The sequence below is a fragment of the Rhinolophus hipposideros genome (assembly GCF_964194185.1).
Source record: "Rhinolophus hipposideros genome assembly, chromosome: 7".
Classification (NCBI taxonomy): domain Eukaryota; kingdom Metazoa; phylum Chordata; class Mammalia; order Chiroptera; family Rhinolophidae; genus Rhinolophus; species Rhinolophus hipposideros.
In genome coordinates, this window is record NC_138053.1 from 37,724,019 (window position 1) to 37,746,670 (window position 22,652).

The 22,652-nt window shown below is 36.1% G+C and overlaps 1 protein-coding gene across 4 annotated transcripts in view; it reads left to right on the plus strand.

The window, feature by feature from the left end:
- Positions 1–22,652, plus strand: part of MCTP1 (multiple C2 and transmembrane domain containing 1) — a 493,160-nt gene that overhangs the window by 408,971 nt on the left and 61,537 nt on the right. For all 4 annotated transcript variants that reach the window (XM_081053522.1, XM_081053523.1, XM_081053524.1 and 1 more), the window contains one exon: positions 17,196–17,249. In XM_081053522.1, the coding sequence (XP_080909648.1) occupies positions 17,196–17,249 (54 nt within the window). The remainder of the gene's footprint in view (positions 1–17,195; positions 17,250–22,652) is intronic.

A 22,652-nucleotide genomic window follows, 5' to 3' on the forward strand; every position in this document is an offset into this window, starting at 1 on the left:
TCTTCCTTTTCTAGTTCTTTAAGATAAAGTGTTAGATTGTTTATTTGAAATTGTTCTTGTTTTTTGAGACAGAACTGTTATGCTAAAAACTTCCCTCTTAGTACCACTTTTGCTGCATTTCCAAAATTTTGATATGCTCTATTGTCACATTCATTTATTTCTATGTATCCTTTGCTCTCTCTTTTAATAGTTATTTAGTAGCATATTGTTTAATTACCACATATCTGTGGTTTTTCCTGTTTTCTTCTTGTAGTTAATTTCCAGTTTCATACCATTGTGGTTGGATAATATGCTTGGTATGATTACAATCTTCTTACATTTACTGAGACTAGTTTTGTGCCCCAATATATAGTATATTCATGAAAATGTTCCATGTGCACTTGAGAAAAGTGTGTATTCTGTTGTTTTGGGATGAGCAAATCTCCATAAATATCGACTATGTGCATTTGGTCTAATGTGTATTTGGTTGATCTGTCCATCGCTGTCAATGGGGTATTTAGGTTCCCTACAGTAATTGTATTTTTTGTCATTTCCTCCCTTTAGGACCGCTAGTAATTGTCTTATATATTTTGGTATTCTCAGGTTGGGTGCATATATATTGACGAGTGTTACGTCTTCTTGATGAGTTGTCCCCTATTTATCATTATTAAATGACCATCTTTGTCTTGTTAATCTTTTTTATCTTGAAATCTATTTTGTCAGACATAAGCACAGCTATACCCACTTTTCTCTGGATGCCATTTGGTTACAGTATCATCTTCCAACCCTTCACTTTGAGTCTGTTTGTCTTTGTAGCTGACATGGATATCCTGAAGCTAGCATATAGTTGTGTCTTGTTTTATAATCCATCATGCTACTCTGTGCTTTTTAATCGATGAGTTCAGTCCATTTACATTTAGGGTGATTATTGATAGGTAAGGACTCATTTCAGCCATTTTACCTTTTGTTTTCTAGTTATTCTGTATCTCCATTGTTTCTTTTCCCTGTGTTTCTGTGTGCTGTTTTACTTTTATGATGTTCTATGATTTATTTTCCTCCATTTCCTCTTTTATGTATGTTGTGTGTCTCCATTTTAGAATTTTGTTTTGTAGTTACCATTAGGTTAATTCCAAAAAAAAAAAGTTTCATATGTGTAATAGTCCTTTATCTTCTGATTGCATCTTATCTCCATCCACCTGTGCTGGTTGATTCGTTTTCCCACTTCCATTTTATGTTTTTGTTGTCACAAATTAATCCCTTTTTATGATGTGCATTTGTTTCCAAATTGCAGAAGGTATAGTTTTTTTCAATTGTTTTAACCTTTAACCTTTATGTTATAATTAAGTGTTTAATATCCTATTGGAAATTCCTGCTACTGTCTGTCTGTTTGGCATCTTTCTCACTGTTTTGTATCCTTTTGTCTTTTTGTTTTAGGTAGAAGAGTTCCTTTAAACATTTCTTGTAATTCAGGTCTTCTGGTGGTAAATCCCTCAGGTTTTGTTTAGAAAAGCCTTTATTTCTCCTTCATATCTAAAGGATAACCTTGCCTGATATATTACTATTGGTTGGTGATTTCTTTCTTTCAATATTTTGAATATTTGATTCCACTCTTTCCTAGATTATAAAGTTGCTGTTGAAAAACTTGACGATAATCTAGTGGGATTTCCTTTATATGTTACAGTCTTCCCCCCACTCCACTGGCTGTATTGAGAATTGTTCTTTTGTCATTAATTTTTGACAGTTTTAATATAATGTGTTTAGAAGGTCTTTTTGCATTGAGATAATTAGGTATTGTTTTAGATTCTTGGATTCGAGGGTGCACCTCTATCCATAGGTTTGGGGAGCTCTTATTGATTATTTGTTTGAATAGGCTCTCTGTTTTCTCCCTCTTCTCTTCCTGATACACCCATTATTCTTATATTGCTCTTTCTAATGTAGTCAGATAGTTCTCATAGACTTCTCTCTTTTTCTTTTTTAACTCTCAATTGTTTTCTTCCACCTGAGTCATTTCTAGATTTCTGTCTTCAGGATCGCTAATTCTTTCTTTGATCTGGTCTGCTCTATTTTTAAGCTCTCTAATTCATTCTTCATCTAATTTATTGAGTTATTCAGCTCTAGAATTACTCTTTGGTTCTTTTTTACAATTTCAATTTTTTTGGTAAAGTACTTCTTTTGTTTGTTGATTTAATTCCTGAACTCACTGAACTGCTTTTCTGAGTTTTCTTGTCTTGTTGAATTTTTCAGAACTGCAATCTTGAATTCTGTCATTTAAATCATAGTCTTCAATGTTTTTGAGTTTGTTTTCTGCAGACTTTTCATCTTTTTGAGCTACATTGTTACCTTGGTTATTGGTGATATTTGATGAATTATTTCTCTGCATGGGAATTTGAGGAATTGAATTTTTTTTAAGTACTGTTTTTTGTCTTAATAATTTAGCAGGTTGATAAGTACAGGTCTTTCTTTTGTTTTCCAATAGATGATACTGTAGTGCAAGTTTTTGCTTTCTCTTAACCTGTACTACTGGGACTTCAGGATCTCAGCGGAAGCCATATTGCCTTGGCCATTAAAAATGCCCTGTATTTCCTGAATAAGTAGGCATCCCCTCAGTCTCAGGGCACAACCCCTGCGGTGGCATGGCTCTGGTGATGGGACTCTGGGCCTGTGAGTTCCTGATGTTGCTTTACTGCAACCGAAAACCACCAGCTGTGCTATACTATCTGAAATGTCCCAGCTGCCTCTACTTGGTTCCCCGTGGATGGGTGAGGGAGAGGTGAGCAGAGGGAAGACAGGTTCATGCATCTGTGACTTTGTTCTCTCTATTGGGTTTATCTGCAATGTGTATTGGCCACTCAGGCTGGAATGTTACTTTTGCTCCTTTGTGACCTGCCAAGTGAGTGCTGTAATCCGACCCTTCACTGCTATCCAGTCAGTGGGACCACTGTGAGCATCATCCTCTCTCCCCTGCTCACTCTGTTATGCTCACCTTTAGATGTCTCCATGTGCATATCTCTCAGATGTATGTGTATGTTGAAGAATTCCTTTGTTGAATTATTGTTGTCCAACTTGCTATAACTTTAAGGGGAGAAACCAAAAAGTCTTCTCATGCCACCATGCTGTTGATGTCACCCCAAGAATTTTCTTTGCTGCCATAAATGCTGTTGATTGGACAGTTTGGGATGGTCCACCAAATACAAGCCACAAAAGAAACATCTGATTATTTGGCTTGAGTTTCAAAAATCAAATATATTTATATTGTTTTCTCAGCCAGTGCTTCTATTCCAAAGAAGTCCATAGTGGAATATTTGAATAAATGAACTATTGAGTAAGTGAAATATTCTTAACAAGACCTACAGATTCTGGCCAAAGCTGAGCTAAGAGAAGACTACATATGCAAAGCATTTTTGATGTACCATTATATCCCTCTGTACTTCCACTGGGGGCTTTGTCATTCACAGAAAGTAGAATAGACCACAGCCTCCTATTTGCATCTCAGTACCAAAAAAGACCACATACTTGCTTTTAACAGAAGCAGCACTGAGTCATACAGCCTGTAAACACATCTAAAAATGGATGCTCACTCTTTTCTCTTTCTTGCTTATTTCAACAGCAATTTTCTCAATTTTTTCAGAAGGTCATCAGCTTGCAAAAAATGTAAGGAGGATCATGAAAAGAACCAGACCTTTAGTTTTCCAGCACAATCACTAGCATAGAGAAATTACAGCCAAATATCAGTAGAAAAGTTCATCCCCTGTGATCCCTGTCAAAACTGTTCACCAACTGCTTAGCTGTGCCAACTGCTCACTGTACAAGTTGGTCTCCCCACACATTAATGACTATCACCTCATCAGTCTCTGGACATGGACCAATAGGCTTTTCACATTTTTTCCCTCTTCTAGAACCACCCCCGCCCAACCATCGCCTCCCTCTCAGTAGTTAACCAAGCCTTCTACTTTGCAGAATTTCCTCAAACTCCAGCCCCTGAAACCTCCTGAGTTTGTCCCCAAATATGATTATCTGTAACCTTATTTTTAGCAAATAAAAACACAGATGCCCAGTTAAATTGAAATTTCAGGTAACCAATAGGAGATATTTATACTAAAATAGTAATCATTATTTATCTAAATTCCAATTTAATTTGACCTGTATTTTTCTGGCAACCCTACCCCAAATTATACGTTGTATTCTTACCTCAAGAATTGTAGGAAGATGATACTTCTGAAATAAAATTCTGACTTTCTCCCTCTGCTCTTTTGTCTTTCCACATCTTCAAGCATGTGTACGTGACTCCTCCTGAGCTAGCAGGCCCAAGCTAAACCATAGCTTCAGCTTTATCTCCCCTGTATTCTACCAGGATTGTGTGTGTGTGTGTGTGTGTGTGTGTTGTTTCTGAGTGCAGAATGTTTAATCAGCAAAAGGTTGGTGTAAAGGACAGAAGGGAAGAGCTACCAAAATGAACCAGACTATGCCATGCTCTTTTGTCATCTCCTTCACCCTAAAGCAACCATTCAACACTTGAGAGAGCATGAAAGCTAGACTCAGGTAGGTTATGCCACGTGCAAGGACTCACACAGCACAGTGGTACCAGAACCTAGTTCCTACTTGCTCCCAGATGGGTGTTTTCCACGTCCCCTCCAATGTACCCATTCAACACACTCCAGGAAGGCAACGACTTGGTCCATAAAACACAGTAGGAAGCGGGGAAGAAAGTAATGCTGCTTCCGTGTTTGTATAGATGGGCAAACAAAGGCCTACAATAAGGGAGTAGCTTTTGAAAAGGCAGTGACACTGAATGGGACAGACGTGGTGGTCCAGGGAAGGGCATTGCAGCCCTCATCTTAAACTTGGCGGAGCCACACGTGGTGCTCTAGCTCCACGGATGCCATGTGGGCACAGTAGATAGACAGGTCAGTCAGCCGGCCCTGGAGCAGTGTGTGGCTCCATACCATGACAGATGGTTAGAGTGCTTGCAATCCTTGTCATAGGAGCCACACTTTGAAGGGATTGAGGTGCAGCCAATTCACAGGGATTTCGCAGCCTGTGGGGGCTGGCAAAGACATAGGTGCACTCTCTTGCAAGGGTTCAGCTATACTGGAGTACTTCTTGACCTACACTGTGAACTTGTAGAGGATCTTTTTGGCTTCCATAAACAGGTATTAGCTTAGGTGCAGAGGCGGGGGGGTAAAGGAGGGACCTTCCGCCTTGGGAGAAGAGGTAGCTTTGAGGGATGGTGGATCTATGGACTGAGGAGAGGAGGACCTAGGGTGGCTGGGATGGCGACAGCAGTATCTGGCGTGGAGTATGTATGCAAGTAGTCGATACACTCTTTTACACTATCTACTCTTTTCTTTAAAAAATGTATTTACGAATATAATGTATATTTCTTTGTTCTCATACGTATTTTTTTTTTTACAAAAATTGAATCACATTAAATGCCCTATTAGTATACCTACGTTTTATGTTCAGCAACATATCTGAAGTATCCCTCAAATTATTGGATAACCGCATGATTTTTAATGACTACATAGTTTTTACCATATGAATACTTCATTCTTAATGAAACACTCATTTTAGAAACGTTTGTTTCAAATGTTTTCGCTATCTCAAATAATGCTGTAAAGAAAAAAATGTTAAATATTTGAGCAGGTCTCTAGTTACCTCCTTTGGTAAAGTCCTTGAAGGAGAATTTCCAGGTCAGAGTATATGACTTTTGAATATTTTGGATAATTAATACTAATTTGCCACCCATTAAGGTTTTAAATTTTCATACATATGTGCCTGGGTAGCCATGAGCTATCTTTATCATTTCATCGGGAGAGCCATCCTTGACTTTCCTCCCACTCTCACCCTACTACCAGCCTACCCCTACCAACACACACTTTAAGAGGTTAAGTGAGCCCATCCCTGTGAGTTCCCATATCCCCCTTATGGGAACTGTATTTTAATAATCAGCTCACTATGGGTCTTCCCCACTTGCCCAAGGTTGCTCTAATTGTATTCTATTTGTGTATCTAATCCCAGCACACAGCAGAATGTCTCAGACATAGCAGCATAATAGTTGCTCAAAAAAAAATGTTTGATGATTGAGTAAATATTTTATAATCCAATCTTTCTTTCCAAATAAAAAAATGTCTAATTTTTATGCATAATTATTTCCATTCAACAAATATTTATTGAACATTTATGGGCACCATGCTAGCTATTTTTCAAAGGTGACTAGACCTGGTCCTTGCCCATGACAGTTTGTGTTGTAGTGAGGGAAATAACTAAATCAACTAAATGAATAGGATAGGTGTAATGATAGAGGTCTGCATATAACATGTGGGGCATGTGGCTAAAAGACCTTTGGATCGTCTCAGATGTATGTGTGTGTGCCGCACGTTCAAAGACAATGGTCTCTCTTTGGCCACGGTTCTTATTCCATCCTTCAGTTTGTCCCTTTTACTCAGTAACTCCACGTTTGCTTTTAATAAGTCTTCAGTTTATTGGTTATGCTTTTACTCTATTCTCAAAGTACAACTAAACTTGAAATTGAAAGAGTAAAATTGTAGAATGGTAGAAGATGAGTGTTACCTGTATGTGACATGGCAGTTCATATAAAGGTGTAAAGATAACACTTCTGTTTTTAAAAGTAAATTTACTAAAGATTTTCCTCACTGGAATATAAACTTCTTGCTTTGTGTCTGTTAGGACTCAGGAAAGAGACTTAGAATTTAAAGTTAGAGGGTGCTTATAGTTAATCTTATATGTTAGCCCCCCACCATCTTCCTGAATCCTTTCCATCTTGCTCAGATTCTCCAATGATCCATATGAAAATGTAATGAGATAGAGATGCTCTTCATTCTTTTAGAGGATTTTTGCCCTGAAACCCAACTCCTTTTCCACCCAGTAAATTTTCTTGGCATCCTTGAAGGAAACCTTAAGATCTTGCCCCCATAAATGGCTGATTTTCTCTAATTTGAGTACCAGTTGACTCTTGGAGCCCCAGAAACTCATTGGAAGATCAGCTTCCTAAACTCCCCTCAAAGCCTCCTGTAGATCCAAAAAACTCACCTTCTAGGTAGTTCTCCAAAGTGTCCGATCCAAGCAGTTACCCATATGTCAACCAAATGTTTTTGTTATGCCTGTTCGTCCTTTAAAAGATCTGCCCCCTCAATTTTGTCATCCCTGGAATTGAAGAATGAGACTTAGGAGAGGAGAAAAACTAAGGATACCAATAGTTTTGGTCTTAGCTCTCAAGGTAGATATGTTATCCTGCCTGTTCCTAGTGATGTCCTGTTTATTCTTTCTGAATGACTTTACATTTCCCTGTTTGTAGGTAGCCAAAACTTTAAAATTTTATTGTGAGGCAGATAGGATGTAGGGCCAACAAAGCAACTCATGGCCTCATGACTAGTTTGCATAACTAGCCTTGATCATCGTACCCTGTGTGGTGGATGGTATTGGCAGAGGGTTTTATACAATGTTTGTGCAGATTTATTGTCCCTGGTTCAGAAAGGCAACAAGAAATTGCAAGACCTCAATTAACAAATTAAAAGTAGAAACCAAATAATATGTGTTTATTTGTTTGTGGAAAATGTTTATAATTCCACTATTATTAGGAGACTATAATCCTGAGAATTTGTTTTTTACTCATTTTTATTTTAGTGTTGCATGAGATAGATTTATCAAGAGCATATAATTTTAAAGCCTTTTCATCATCCTGTACATAGAACTGGAATTGTATGTGTAGGTAACCAAACAAATAACATTGTCTGTCACCTGTTAATGAATATTTATTTTATCATTCAAGAAAAAGAAAACAACTATTATACCATATCACTTATTTAAAAAATAACTGAATATTCTGGTAGCACACTTAAATGAGAGAAATTCACCTAAGCCACTCACCTAAATAAAGTTTCCAAGTGAGTTACACTCAAATGGCAGCAGCAAAAACATCTTTAAAAGAAGTGTTAGCACTATCCCTTTCCAATTAGTAGAGGTTAAGAGCCCAAACTTGGAAATTAGAAAGATCTGGGATTAAATTCCAGACCTTCCATTTGTTAGCTATATAAATCTGTTCATTCCCCTAAGTCTCAGTTTTTTCACCAATTAAAATGTGGTAATCCCTACCTTGTTGAGGTTTTGTGAGGATTAAAGAGACAGTTAACATACTATGTTCGCCATATAGTGAGTGCTCAATAAATGACAATTAAACACCTAGAACAGGATAAACCAATGTGGGTATAACGGGAGTCTAATTGTTATACCATGTTTCCCAAAAAATAAGACCTAGCTGGACCATCAGCTCTAGTGTGTCTTTTGGAGCAAAAATTAATATAAGACCCAGTCTTACTTTACTATAATATAAGACCTAAAATAGAATAGAATAGAATAGAATAGAATAGAATAGAATAGAATAGAATAGAATAGAATAGAATTCTGGGTCTTATATTAATTTTTGCTCCAAAAAATGCGTTAGAGCTGATTGTCCGGCTGGGTCTTATTTTCGGGGGAACACGGTATGTCACTACCTCTCTTGAAGAGTTGTCCCCTTGTAAGTACTATTGAAGAGGATAGTTTTCCATGGCGTTAGTCATCCTTGGTTTTGAGCTTGGAGACAAAGACAACAGCAGTGATAGAAAGACTTCCTGTGTTCATAATCCCCCTGCTATGTATATGGAAATTCCACAAAAATCAAAACTATATTTTTATTAACAAAAAAAAAAAAGCAGATGAAGATAAACAATTCTTTACAGATAAAAAGCTTCTTGGTTATTGAATTTTACAGAAATACCTAAATGTGTGCCATGTTACAGATCACATCCACAGATATTTGAAAGAAACATTTTTCTTGATTAATGTTACACAAATCTCCACCAGGCACGATGCATAAAGACAAAGGCTGGTGACACTGTGAGCGAAGAACAGGGCATTTCCCTGAAACCATCATTGAACCCAAAAGCAAAATACTTCTTCCTAAAAGCCCCACTCTGGGTGTCGACCAAGAGAAGGAGAAAGGTAAACCTACATTAGAATACCAGGTCTGGGCACAGGGACTCATTTTAATAAATCAGAATAGAACATGAAAATGTCAACTTAATCAAGCATTTAAATTTTATTAATCAAGCCTAATTTTTATGAGTGCAAATAATCACTGAAGCTGGACAAATTTGTTCTCAATTGCATCAGAAACATAATTTTAATATTTAATGGACTGATGAATTTAAATGGAGAATTATCTTTATGAAACATGCTCTTCATAATTTGCCATTAAATGAGAAATAAAAAGAAATCAACATAAATCTTACATAAAGGTTATTTAACTAAATGTTGGTACTATAAATATTGTAAATGCATTATGCACTAATTTAGCAATCACACTGTACACTACATAAAGCCGAAATGATAAGTGGACCAGGTCAGCTTTTCTTAGAATATAGAGCTGTGTGTTATATTGTGGGAGGCTCACGATGAAATGGTTACAGAGGTTTTGTGTGAGGTTTCGTGAACATTCTTTTCATTCAGGCTTTTATGCTACATTTCACCATTCACCACAGACATTCTTTCCAGTTCAAATGTAGGTCTAAACCTACAAGGGCTGTCTTTTGTGAGGTGATTATTCTTTATCAAACAAAATTTATTATTTATAGAAAAGGGATAATAAGGGGGTGGGAACTGAAATTTTCTGACTACTGGGTTTCCCGAAAAAACCTAACTGGAAAATAAGCCCTATCATGATTTTTTTCAGGATGATATCCCCTGAACATAAGCCCTAATGCATGTAAGACCCAGTCTTTTTTTCGGGGAAACGCAGTATATGATTTTTTTGACATTCAAAACATTCTCCTTTTTAAAGTTAGATTTTCTGACATAATGTTCTCAGGCTTCAAAATATTCTAGGCACAAGAAAAAAAAAAGAAAAATCAAATTAGCCTCAGAATATTTTTCTCTTCAAATGTCCACCTATTCCCCTCACTCCCTCCACTACTCCCAATATATTGCTTCAAATAGGTAGTATCTGTGAATTTTTGTAAAAAGTGAATCAAACCTAACAGTATGATCCAAAAGTTAGCTCACATTAATCTCCAAGATAAAAGACATTTTTTAAAATTCTATTCTTTGAAGGTCCCTAGTAGTCCAAAAGTGTAGCATTTTCCTATATTGCGTGTACTGAAGTATACATTTACTTGCAAAACAACTTCTTGTCTGTTGTGGCTTTAATGCTCCCAAACATATCGGATGGGGTTAGATAAAAGTACACTTTTGAGAAGATTGGAGAACATAGTACTCTCACAGAGGTCATAGCAGCTCCTTCTTGCTTTGCAGAAAATGTTTTAAATAGATAATGTAGACTCTTCATAGACACTTAAAAATGAAAATTCCTTAGGTTTTGAAAATTTGAAACATTTAAAATTATGCCTTTTTTCTTGCAAATTTGTGGCTCTGCAATAGAAATTTAGTTTTATAGAGAGAGACTTAAGTACAAATTTTTCTTTTTTTTAAAATCTGATATTAATGCACAAAAATATTTTGCTTTGAAAATATTAAATCTTATGAAACAGATTAGTTGTAAGTCTAATAGTTATTTTTAATGTCATTTCCAAAGCACATTAAAAATTCCATTTTTTGGCCTTTAGTATACTCCTTTTTAACCTGACAACATAGTTTCAAGAAACAATTATTATTTAAAAAGCATATTATAGGTTAATCGTTGACCTATTTTTCCCTACTGAATCAAATTAATATGCAATATCCTAAAGACACTTAGATTAGAATTTTCCCTGCAAGCAAAAATACAATACATTGTGAAGCCTTTAGATGGAGACAGAGTTCAAATAAACTTGAGAATTCCTTTCACAGTGCTTTGTGTAAGTATAAGGATGAACATTTAAGAATACTGAGAAGGAAATACAAGGAGAAATTCATTTAATTGCTTATACTGATTATAGAATTTATATTTAGCCTTTCTTAATGGAAGGGGTTTTCTGCATATTAAGCTGACACTTAAAGAAATAAAAGGTTACATACTCTTGGCCAGTAAAAGTGAATTTACTGTCCTTGCACCTTATAGCAAAGCATATTATTCTGCAAATAAGAATGCTGTTGTTGATGATGCAGAATACAGGCTGTATGTAATCAGTGACATGCATCAAAAGTCATCTGATAGCCACATTAAAGCTGCATTTCCTATTAAGAATCAGACTAAATTACAACACGACACTTCCCAGAATGAGCCAAGGAAATGCATTCTGTAAGAAGAAATAATTGTATTTGACTGTCTGTAAAAATCAGGAAGTCTTTTAGCAGTAACTAATAATGCTTTTCTTTTTAGTCTGCCTTCGTTTGTATGGCAGTATATTCAACCTCACTGGCAAGTCTATCACACTAATTATTATTACATCTAGTGGTTCAGTTATCTTGATGACTACTGTAGCTGAAATACTCCAAGGTCAAATCCTTAATAGCGTGAATCAAGCTAAGCAGCCATCCTACATGCAGTTGCTTTTGAGATCTCCTAGATGAAACAGTATATCCCAGACCTGTTTATGGGTCTTATTATTCTTTCAAATGGGGAGTAAATTATATGTACAGTTTAATTGCACCGTTCATTTTGCAAAAGTTCCTTCTCAAAAATCTTGCAAGGAGCAGGTGTCCTGTTGTGACAATGACAGCACAGCTCTCCTATAGTGATCTTATTGACCACGAAAGTTTGCAGCCCGACCTCCGCTGCTTTCAAGTGATCTGAAATAATCTAAGTGATTATATCCATCTTCTCCGTCCATAGACTTTCAATAATTTCATATGATACTTACACATGTAGTAAATCCATTGGCACACAAATGTATGCTCTGCTTAGTTTGTGTGACAGAAAATGGTATAAATGAACTCCAGACCATGTTGAAGAATACCTCTGTCCCCAAATTCTTCTGTATCTCTAGAGTGGAAATAGGCATTTAGTCTGTTATGTATCCAAGTAGCATCTGTACACGTTTGGATGTCCTATGAATATGAAATTAAATAGGAAACTTCATTCTTTTGTGACAATTTTCATTCTTTAATTTTTGAACATCACAGTTGCACATCTGGACAGCAGTGATTTCTTCTTTAATTTAAATGTGTTGCTTTTACATTGGCTGTGTTTGAGTAAAGCAATTTGAATTGTGGAACTATTCATTCTGAACATAGCAAAACATCTACTTAATTCAAAGATTATTTCTAAGGAAAAAAAGTAAACTTACAAAACATACTGGTTTGTATCAGCTTTGGCTCCCGAGCGTTTTTGGCTTTGTGGTACTCGATATAAGGGTGACATAAGCAAGATTCTTTGGGTTCCTTTTTGTTTAAATGGAAATAAACTACTGGAAGGCTTTATCCCTGGGAAAATCACAATATGAAGTATTTTAAAAATTATCTGTGAAAGTTTTAACCCCCTCTTGTCACGTTAGTTTTAAAACATGTACCCTAAATTGATATTAATGTAACAGTAAGCAGTATCCACTGTTCCATGATGATTTTAATAATGAAGCTTATCTGAATTGACTTTTCCTTATCTTTTCACTGTCTTGATCTTTCTTTTCTGCGTCCTTTGGTCCCCTCACTTACACATCTTTGTCTTGTGAAATAATTATAAACATGTTGTCATATTTTTATTCAGATTACCAACATCATTAACATTTTCAGCCAGATAAAATTTTATTTTCTTTCAAATCATAGTGTTTCGTTGTCCTGAATTATAATTAAAAGTCAAAACTATTAAAAGAGCTTCTATTTAACAATATAAAATATATAGAATCAGCAGATAAAATTGTGCTCCCTTTTGAAAACAGATTTTTAAGTGTACAGCCACATAGTCTATTTAATATGTTAATGACAAATGTTCAGCAAATAGGGAATAGGAAAGAAGAAATATTATGCTTTTTAAAATAATGTTATCTACTGATTCTTTGGCTGTAATGTAGCTGGCATGCTGCATTTGGGGCTGTCTACATGTGTTTTTTGAAATGTCATCTTTATTAGTATTACATTCAAAGGATAGTACCAAGAATCAGTTTCTTTCAAGACCTTCCTCCAGCGTGTGGCATATAAGTCTGTGACGAGCGACATTACAGAAGGTCATGTCACTTTTAACTGCTTGCATTACATCTTTCTGATTTCCCTAGTGCCCTTCCTTTGTTTGATTAATACTACTTGCTTTCAAGCAAGGTATCAGAAAGCATAATTTGGAAAGAATTCTAGAGGCGATCTAAGATATTCCCCCTCAAGACAAAAGAAAACAGAAAAAAAAAAAAACTTTGTAAAAATGTATGTTTTCTAACAATGCATTTTTTCGTCACTCTTCAATTTTTTTTATTTTTATTCCCCTCAAGGAAATACAACATATGCATTGTTACTAAATTATTGCTGACAAATGTTTGGGCAAGTGGACCTTGTATACTTGAAAACAAAACTAAGTCGTCCTTCTTTGGTTTTATTTGAAGAGGAAAGAGCTGGAATTTGACACTAGGACTTCTTATTTTTTCATTTGTTTTCCTTAGTTCAGTGTTAAACTCCAGTACTCTCTTTCTAAACAGTAGGTGTTATTTGAGTTCTCTGGGAAAGGTTGCAATTTTGTGCCATCACTAAATGCACTTCAGTGACATATACAATTTGTTTTTAAACACTCAGAGTGCAGTTTCTATATTCACTGCGTTCGAGCAGGGCTCACGTCTTAAAGCCCAGCCCAGCTTCTGAGACACTCTTGGACTTCAAAGCTATCTATTTCATTTGACCATTAAAGCCTGAAAATTAGTTATGAAAGCATTATCACTTTAATTGGGAATCTGTATCCAGGCCTCTCCCTGTGCCCTTGTATGTGTTCCGTAGTGTCAGTGAAACAGGAACCAGAATTTTGTATATCATTAGGAACAGAATGTTTTGCACAGGAAAAAAAATATACATAGTTCAATTTCCAAAATTAATGTTTAAAATATTATCAAATTGATGTTATTTTTATTTTTTAATAGCTAACATTTTTGAGTACTTACTTCGATATAGTAGCCATACTAAGCACTTTAAAAACATTATCTCATTGGATCCTTAATCAACACATAGAATATGTGCTATTATCTCCATTTTCCTTAAGTGTCACCTGAGCACAATGTAATAGTGGGATACATTCTGAAGCAGCTAAAAGGCATCACTAGGAAACCATCTGAATGATATATAAATCCTCACTTGTAGATGTTTATGATGTCACATTAAAAAGGCACTAGAGGAGGGGAAAGCCCTCACTAGAGTGCTAAAACACAACACAAAGGCCTCTCACTAACACAACACTTTTCTGCCAAATGTAAAAGTGAATGGTTCTATTGGGTGGTTCTGGCTGCACGTTTTTGGAGTAATTATGCGTAGCCTGTTATCCACTTGTGAAGGGTAAGCACAGTTTGGGTTTCACAAATGAACAGCCTGATTCTGTAGACCACTTTTCATCATTCTTGAACATAGGATGTGGATCAGCTGATTTGTAACGTATAAATTAAGCTATTGGTTCATTTTATGGTTCAATGACATTTTGAATTTAAAAAAATCAACTTGAATATAGTGGACATCTCCAAATCCTAAAATAAGGGTTAAATATTTATGGTATCTATTTCCAGGCAAATATTTGAAGGCAGTTTTAATATTTACTTTTATTAATCTACATCATTGATTAGGCATAAGTCTTTCCAGGCAAGCTAGTTTAGTTCTGAAAGATATATGATAGACACTTTACCAAAAAGTGTGTTCAAAGATGTGAAGAACAGGTGATGCATTCATCTATTCATTCTATCAACAAATATTTCTTGAACACTCACTAGGTACTTGCAGTCTGCTAGGCACAACCCAACACCATACTGCCTTCCTAGCACCTAGAGTATGATAGTAAGTACCGAAGAGGGGAGGCATGTAATATACATTCTTAACAATAACTTGTGAAAATATTGTTGAAATTTGTGCACAGGAGTAGAAGTGTAGTATTCATTTCATTTTCCGTGACATATTTGATAAAGGACTTTGCATGGGTAATTTTTGCAAAAAAAAATTTACTTAATCTAATGGATATCAAACCATCATGTGGTATTCTTTAAATATATACAATTTTATTTAAAAAAAATAAAATAATGACCAACCTTTCAAAATTACTTAATCTAAATCTAAAATTTAAAACATTTCATTAAAGATACAAAATTATGATCATTTTAAAAAACTTGAGGATTAGGTGAATTTTATTCCCCCCCCCCCCCCAAACTGGGTAGGAGTTGAGAACTCACTATCTGCTATCCAACAGTCTGGGTGTGAGTTCTAGTTCAGCTATTTGCTGGCGTAGGTGAATTCTTTTGATGCAACACAATGTACTGAAATATTATGGCTGTTTTTCCTATTTAACCCTCCATCACAAATAGCCCAATTTGGAATAGCCTGGCATATAGCACCTCAGTTATGCATTGTTAACCTATTGTTGTCTGTATACTTATGATGTGACTACTTCAACATTTCAGGAAATTAAAACTCAACATGAAAAATTATCCAATAGTCCCCTTTAAATTCTATTGAATTTGAGGGCTGACATGAGTATAGATGAATTATCTATGTTATTGATTTTGTATTTCCATGGTACCTAGCACTGTGTTCCTTGGATGAGAGAGGTTATAATAGATGCCTATGGAGGGTCTGAATATAATTATAGACAGAAAGTCTAGAATCCTTCTTTCTTGCTGAAGCTGAATTGCTTTATACGTTCCCAAAATAAGTGTAAATGCTCACTAGATATTGGAAACAGCACATAGTGCCACTGTATTTCTTTTGAAACACTGAATGTCCAAATGAAAGACCACAAAATTCTACAATATAAAATAGAAGATTTAAAGTATGACATTAAATTAGGAACACTCTCACAGGTTGTCAGATGCTTTGGGGCATATATTGGTTCATAAAAATTGGAGGTTTGTGTTTGGGATATATTTTTTAATTAGTTAATGCTTTTAGAATATTTGAGAAAAATTATTAGACTGAGGCCTGACATGTTATTTCAGTTTATGTAACTCTTTGCATAATACAATCTTAGTAGTTGAAATTTTCACTCAATAACTAAGCATATTCCTGTGTATATCATAAAGCCACATGAAAGAAGGGCTAGCTGTCTCTATCTTCTAAAGTTACAAGCTCTGAGAGAAAGGTTTAAAAATATTTGATAACCATGCTTCTTCCGAATTTATTCAGAGATATAGAAACAGACTGTGTAAAACACAAATGCCACAAGAATTAGACATTGTATCAAATGGTATAAATAGAATCATAAGTTGGCACTTACCAGAATAATAACCCTCCCCCGATTTTTTTTTAACTTTTGGTTTCCATGGAGAGGGTGTGTGTGTGTGTGTGTGTAAAACCATGATACAACACCTGAAATAGGGTGAAGTCCTATTCGTAATAGCTGCAGTTACATATTGATCGAGACAAGGGGAAATTACTTGGCAAATCCAAAATAACTATTCCATTCTGCTGAAGAAGGTAAATTATAAACCATCAAACACATGCATGCATATCCACCTACAAATTAGAAACATTTGATTATTGAATACATTTCTAATTTTCTTTCAATAATGACCATTCTCATAACGTAATCCTTGTGTAAAATCAGAGATTTTAAATTAGCATTTCAGGTAATCTACAAAATCAAAAAGATAATACAGAAATTATCAAGAGTTGACATTTATACACAAGAACTGAAATTGAAGCCATGAATGAGATTGTCAGTTTCATGCCGTAGACCACCAGCATGAATCAATGAACAGACATAGTGTTTTATCGTAGAGTTTGTTGAAAAGTAAATTAGAGCAGAGCTGTTTTCTGCTTAGTTATCTAGCTCCAAATTTAAAGTGCCTGATTGATATAGACAGCAGAGGAGGTAAAAAGGAGATTTCCTGGTTTAAAGCATCCCTCCAATTAATGTTCATTTACCTTATGCATATTTCAAATTCTTTAAGTTGTCACAGAATATTTCACACAAATAGGGTTCCCCTGACGGATTCAGTTCCCTGGTGTTAATCAATTAAAGGCATAGCGTTTCTCCTCATCCCTATCTCTAGATGAAAGTCTCTCTTGGTGCATCTGTTTCAAATGTTAATAAAGTTTTCATTTCCAAAAGGTTCAAAATGACAGAACAAAATTCTCTCCTTTAAGAGCATGAAAACGACTTCTGTTTCTGTCTGCAGGTAGTGGAGGACATGCTAGAGGACGAGGAAGAAGAAGATGACAAAGATGACAAGGTAATTATCTTTCCCCGCACTTGGGTACCTGGGGATGGGGAGATGTCGACGTGACGCTGTTTTCACAGACAGTTAAAAAAGGAGTTGAAGTGTGTGAGTCCAGAAAATTGGACAGTGCTGTTTATCATCCTAACAATGCCACTGTATGTTGCAAAGAGGGAGAGAGGGCTATAAATCCTCTTCGCTTTTGTCCAGAGCTGGGTCAAATATTTTTCTGCCAGGAACAAAAAAAATAATTCAGCTTGTCTGGAAGTTGATAGCTCTCGTGAAGATAACGGCAGTGACAACTGTTGGTGAAGGGCAAAAATTTGTCCTATCTTGAGTATTACAAATCGGGCTACACTTTGGGGGAAGAGAAAAGAGAAAAAATAGCAGGCTGTATGAGTGGAACACGGATGTTGTCATCTGTAATTTTCAAAGAATTGCTCAGCATAAGAACCCGTGTGTGCAGAGGGCTCCGGAGGGTACTGAAACAATCCCAGGGCTCACTGCCCTTTGCCTAGACTTGAGTGGGAGCGGTCCGAGAGCCTGTTCAAAGAGGCTCAATTTTCGATTGTTGGTTGGCTTGGGGATGGTGGCCACAGTAAATAACAGCTAGTTTCTGGTGCTGCTTGGATGGGCTGTCCCCTGAGGAGAGGGCACAACTGGAGGAAGGACTTAGAATGATCTGGCAACACTGCAGCAGCACCTGGGGTCAGAAGAACAGCTTTCTATGGCAAGCAGGATAATGATGCTGGTTTAGCATCATCCTTGGGCATTTCTAGATCTAAAATCTAAAAATTCCTCGGGTGAGGTTGGGATGGGGGAGAGAGATTGCCATTCATTATTTCTACATTGTGCGTCATGTGAAACCAAATTTTGACCTTCACCGGAATCTATCTGAATTCTGTTTTAGTGAAGCAGTGAAATTTTTTGAAGAAAGGAGAAAAACAATATATCTTAATTTATGCCCTTGACCTTTGATTGCAGTAGAGATGTACAGTTATATTCCAGTGTAAGAATTTGTGTGCTGGAAGCAAGCTTTGGAAATGTCAAAAAAAAAAAAAAATTCACAGTGATTAGTTAACCTCCCAAATGATTTTTTTCCTAATATTCAATGCTAAAAGGAAAATGGTCACACACACACAAACACACAAACACACACACACACACACACATTCTTCTAATATTATTTCACACACTTTAAATTCATAGAGCTTTTATGTGAAATTTTTCTTCTGTACATCATTTAGTCATTAGCGACATCAAGAAACATAAACCATCAAAATCTCCTTTCTGCAAAAACACATATGTGCTTGTTTTTAATGTTAAATAACAGGAGCATCCACTTCTGGCAATAAGTGATATGATTTATTGTTAAGGTCAGTTGTAGAGCTGTAGAGAGCTTGTATTTTAACTCAACATGCCAGCTCTGAATCATCATTTCTCTGCTGATAAACACTGAGCTGCCATCCATTTATGGCCATTTTCCCTTGCTTGTTGCTGCTTTATTATTAAAGCCACCATAAAGATCCATTCTGGCAGCGGGCGTTTCCTCAGAAATGTTAATAAATGGAAACCTTTAGTGAAGTCTAGTACTTCAGTGTCTCTGCTTGAAGTCAACCTGTATTTGTTAGCCAGTTAGTTGGTACTCTATAGCACTAATCTCCATTTTATGGTCATTTTTTAATATAGAGGATGTTAGGAGTGGGAAACCCGTAGCATACCTGGTTCCCCAGCTCACCAAAACATAGATGTCAAGTACAACACGCGTGATGGAAACAACACCCAATCTTGGGAGTAGCATCTTTGTAATCTAGTGTGTGGTTGTCTGAAATTGACACCCCCTGTCTAACACATTTTCAGATCTAGTTACCAAAGTTGATTGAAAGGGAGTGCTTAAATTACTGTGTGAATTCAACTGTATTCTTCTGTGCAGGATGCCAACAAACAGTGTGTTTGCCATATGAAAGGATTGTGAGCTGATTTTCATAAATCCAGCCCTTTATTTGAGTGGTATATAAGGAAGCTTTTCTTTTTTTACTCATAAAGCAACTGATAGCATAAAAATCATATCTGAACAGAAAGAAAATCTCAACTGTAACAATTTACAATAGACTTTAGGGGCTTACATAAATAGAGGAAAGAATCTTGGAGTGGATGTTTTGAAATATAAAGTTTTTACTATAAAAAATGGAAATATAAAGGATCCTTCCAATTTCTATTTACCAGCTTTCATCTCTTAACTGGCTCTCGCAGTGGTAAATGTTGTAAGACTTGGCTATCAGTGTGTCTAAGTGGGAGAAGGGTAATTTCCTATTTTAAAAAATTCATTGGTTCCTCTATTTAAAGTTTGTGTATAGAGTCATGCGTAATGGAATTTCATGAGAAAACAAATGTGTTTTTTGCCATACGAGCAGGTACTGACCTCTAGCTCTCATTATTTCTCTGTTTTCTCATATGGTATAATAGTGGGATCAGGTCATTGGGTCCTCTTATAGGATAAAAGTAAAAAAGATTAATAAATGTGCCAAAGCCTCACTTTAATTGAACCTGAAGCATATGTTGCAAGTATGTAAAATATGTCCCAGATGTTTCACCAGGGCTAGTGTCTTAGCTTTCCCTGATTACCACAAGGCAGCTATTAGTCCTATAACCTTTGGACTTGGGGGTAAATGGGGTATTACGTGGCACAGAATCAGAGCACCTGTTTTCCATTCAGCAAAGACCCCTGGCAAGCTTTGCCTAAGCCTATCCATATGTTTTCACTTAGCAGATTGTTGGGCGATTATGAAAAGTGTCTTTCTTTAGAGCCAGCATTGATATTAGTCACTCACAATGAAAGAGCAAGTCATTGGCTACTTGACAAGGTCTGTGTGGGCATAAACTGAAGTCGTTTATTTCATTTGAGCTTGGAGTGTTTTCCCTCAGCATAATTATATAGATGGTATAAGAAGCTGAAGCAAAGATTATAATTATTTAACACAGTATTTTTGTAATAGCTTTTCTTTACTGCTGACTTGGGTTACGCTGGCAGACTTGGGTTAAAGTTGATAAAAGCTAACTCATGATTTACCTGGATCCCCCAGATCTTGAAGTTTTGCACATGACGGCCTTTTGAGTATTTTTATGTGAGTTCTTCCTTCTTACTGAACAGCTAACTAGTATGCAGGTGAGGGTTTGTGATCCTGAGACTTATCCTTCATTCCAGAATCCATTGATATTTGCTGAAATCTGAAATGAGGTGGTTTTCTCTTAATCCAATTCTAGGGTTTTCACAAAAGTAGAGAACATGGGTTTTAAATGGTGAGTCTTAGTTATGAATCATTGACTTGTTAATACTTTCACTTACCTGCATTATGTAGTTAGTACTATTACATGTTAAGCTGTACTGGAGATGAAAGTTTTCCTGTATTAAATGTTAGAAAGACATACTGCATTCTCAATTCCCTTTGCTGTAGAGAACACTTTCTCAGCCCTCAACCACGCAGTCACAGTTTGATCTGATTTTTGACCTGAGACAAAAATTCTGCCTTTGTGGCTAGTAGACTATCTTAGTAAATAAGGCTTTGCTAAATTAGGTGGAGCTATCAACAAGCCATATAATAGTGTTTTCCACTATGCTTTATATAGTACAGTGGTCAATCTGCATAATCTAGACATCTAATTAATGAAGATCAGCTTTCGTTTTGTAGCTTAAAAAGTTGAGGCTTGCTTCCCATGGCGTGTCCTGCCCTCGTAATAGAATCCAGCTGCAATATCAGCAAGCAGAAGGTAGAAGCAGGTTTTCCTCAGGAAAAGCATGGACTCATGCATGGCAGTCTAGTAATGTTTATTGGTAAAAGATATGAAAGTACCCAGGCATTTATGCTTACATTGCTTCTCCTTTTTCCTTCAACTGTTATGTCAAGGTTACTGTGTGTTAAGGTAACTAGATGCAGCAAATGAAACATAGCTGCGTTACTTCAAAATACGCAGATTGTTTGCTTTAATTCTCGAAATCTGTGTTCTCCAGTTTGATTCTCCAGCCCTAAGCATGTATGTAACATATCCAAAATGCATATGTCTCTGCATCTCAAATCAACTGTGAGAGAGATAAAAAGAGATAGGAGAGAAGATTTTAATCTGACAATATGGCATTTTCTGGTTCTATTCAGTGAAATAACTGCATGGTGGGGAAACAGATCAAAGCTTTGTAAAAAGGCAGGGACAGAAGAGACAAGAAAAATAATTCTTTAAAAAAAAATCCTAACTCACACATTTCATTGTAATACCATTGTATCAGTTCATCAGTTTTCTATTGCTGTGTGACAAATACTACAAACTTAGGCTTAAAACAATACACATTTATTAGCTCTCCGTTCAGAAGGTCAGAAGTCCAGGCATGGTTCAACTGAATTCTTTGCTCAGAGTCTCACACTTAAGGTATAAGTGAAGCTGAATTCTCATCTAGAGGCTCTGCAGAAGAATATACTTTCAAGCTCATTCAACTTGTTGCTAGAATTCAGTTCCTTGCAGTTAGAAGACTGAAGTCGTTGTTTTCTTGTTGGCTTTTCACTCTTCGTGGCCATTTCCATGCCCCCCTCCATCTTTATATCCATCAATGGGGAATTCCCTTTGTGTCAGATCTGTCACACTTCAAAACTCTCTTCAGAAGAGCGTAGTCCCTTTTAAGAGCTCGCCTGATTAGGTCAGGCCCACCAAAGATAATCTACCTTTTGAAAAGTCAGCTGTGCCATATAACATAATCTAATCATGGGAAAGACTATCCTATCATATTCCTAAATTTCCTCACACAAAAGGAAATGGATTATACAGGACATATGTACCAGGAGGTGGGAATCTTGGTAGCCATCTCATAATTCAGCTTACTACAACCATCTAGAACCACCTGTGCTCTAGAACAAAAACGGAACAGTCTTTGTGTTTCTCGAATATATTTATTGCTAGGCTGTGATTTAACTATTCTACAACAAACAAATAAGGAAAGCCTTCCTGCTTAGACACGTCCTTTCAAAGATTATAAGGAAACATCTCACACCAGAGGTATAAACTGAGGTATATCTTACTGTCACGATACAATATGTTCCATGAAAATGGATTCTCCCCTCGAGCCTCCAGAAAGAAATGCAGCCATGACCACATTTTGATTTCAGCCCAGTGAAACCCATTTCTGAATTCTGACCTGCAGAACCGTCTGATAATAAATTTGTGTTAAGCCACTAGGTTTATGGTAATTCATTACAGCAGCAATGAGAACTAATACAAGTGCCTACCAACTGCATTTTCATTCTTCTCAAAAAATACTATATTTTAAAGTACTAGACCTGTGCTAATTTTTCCTTGTTATCTTAGTTCCACTCTTCTACATAAATATGGCTACAGGTTCTTCATTCGATATATAAATTAAAAACAGTACCTAAC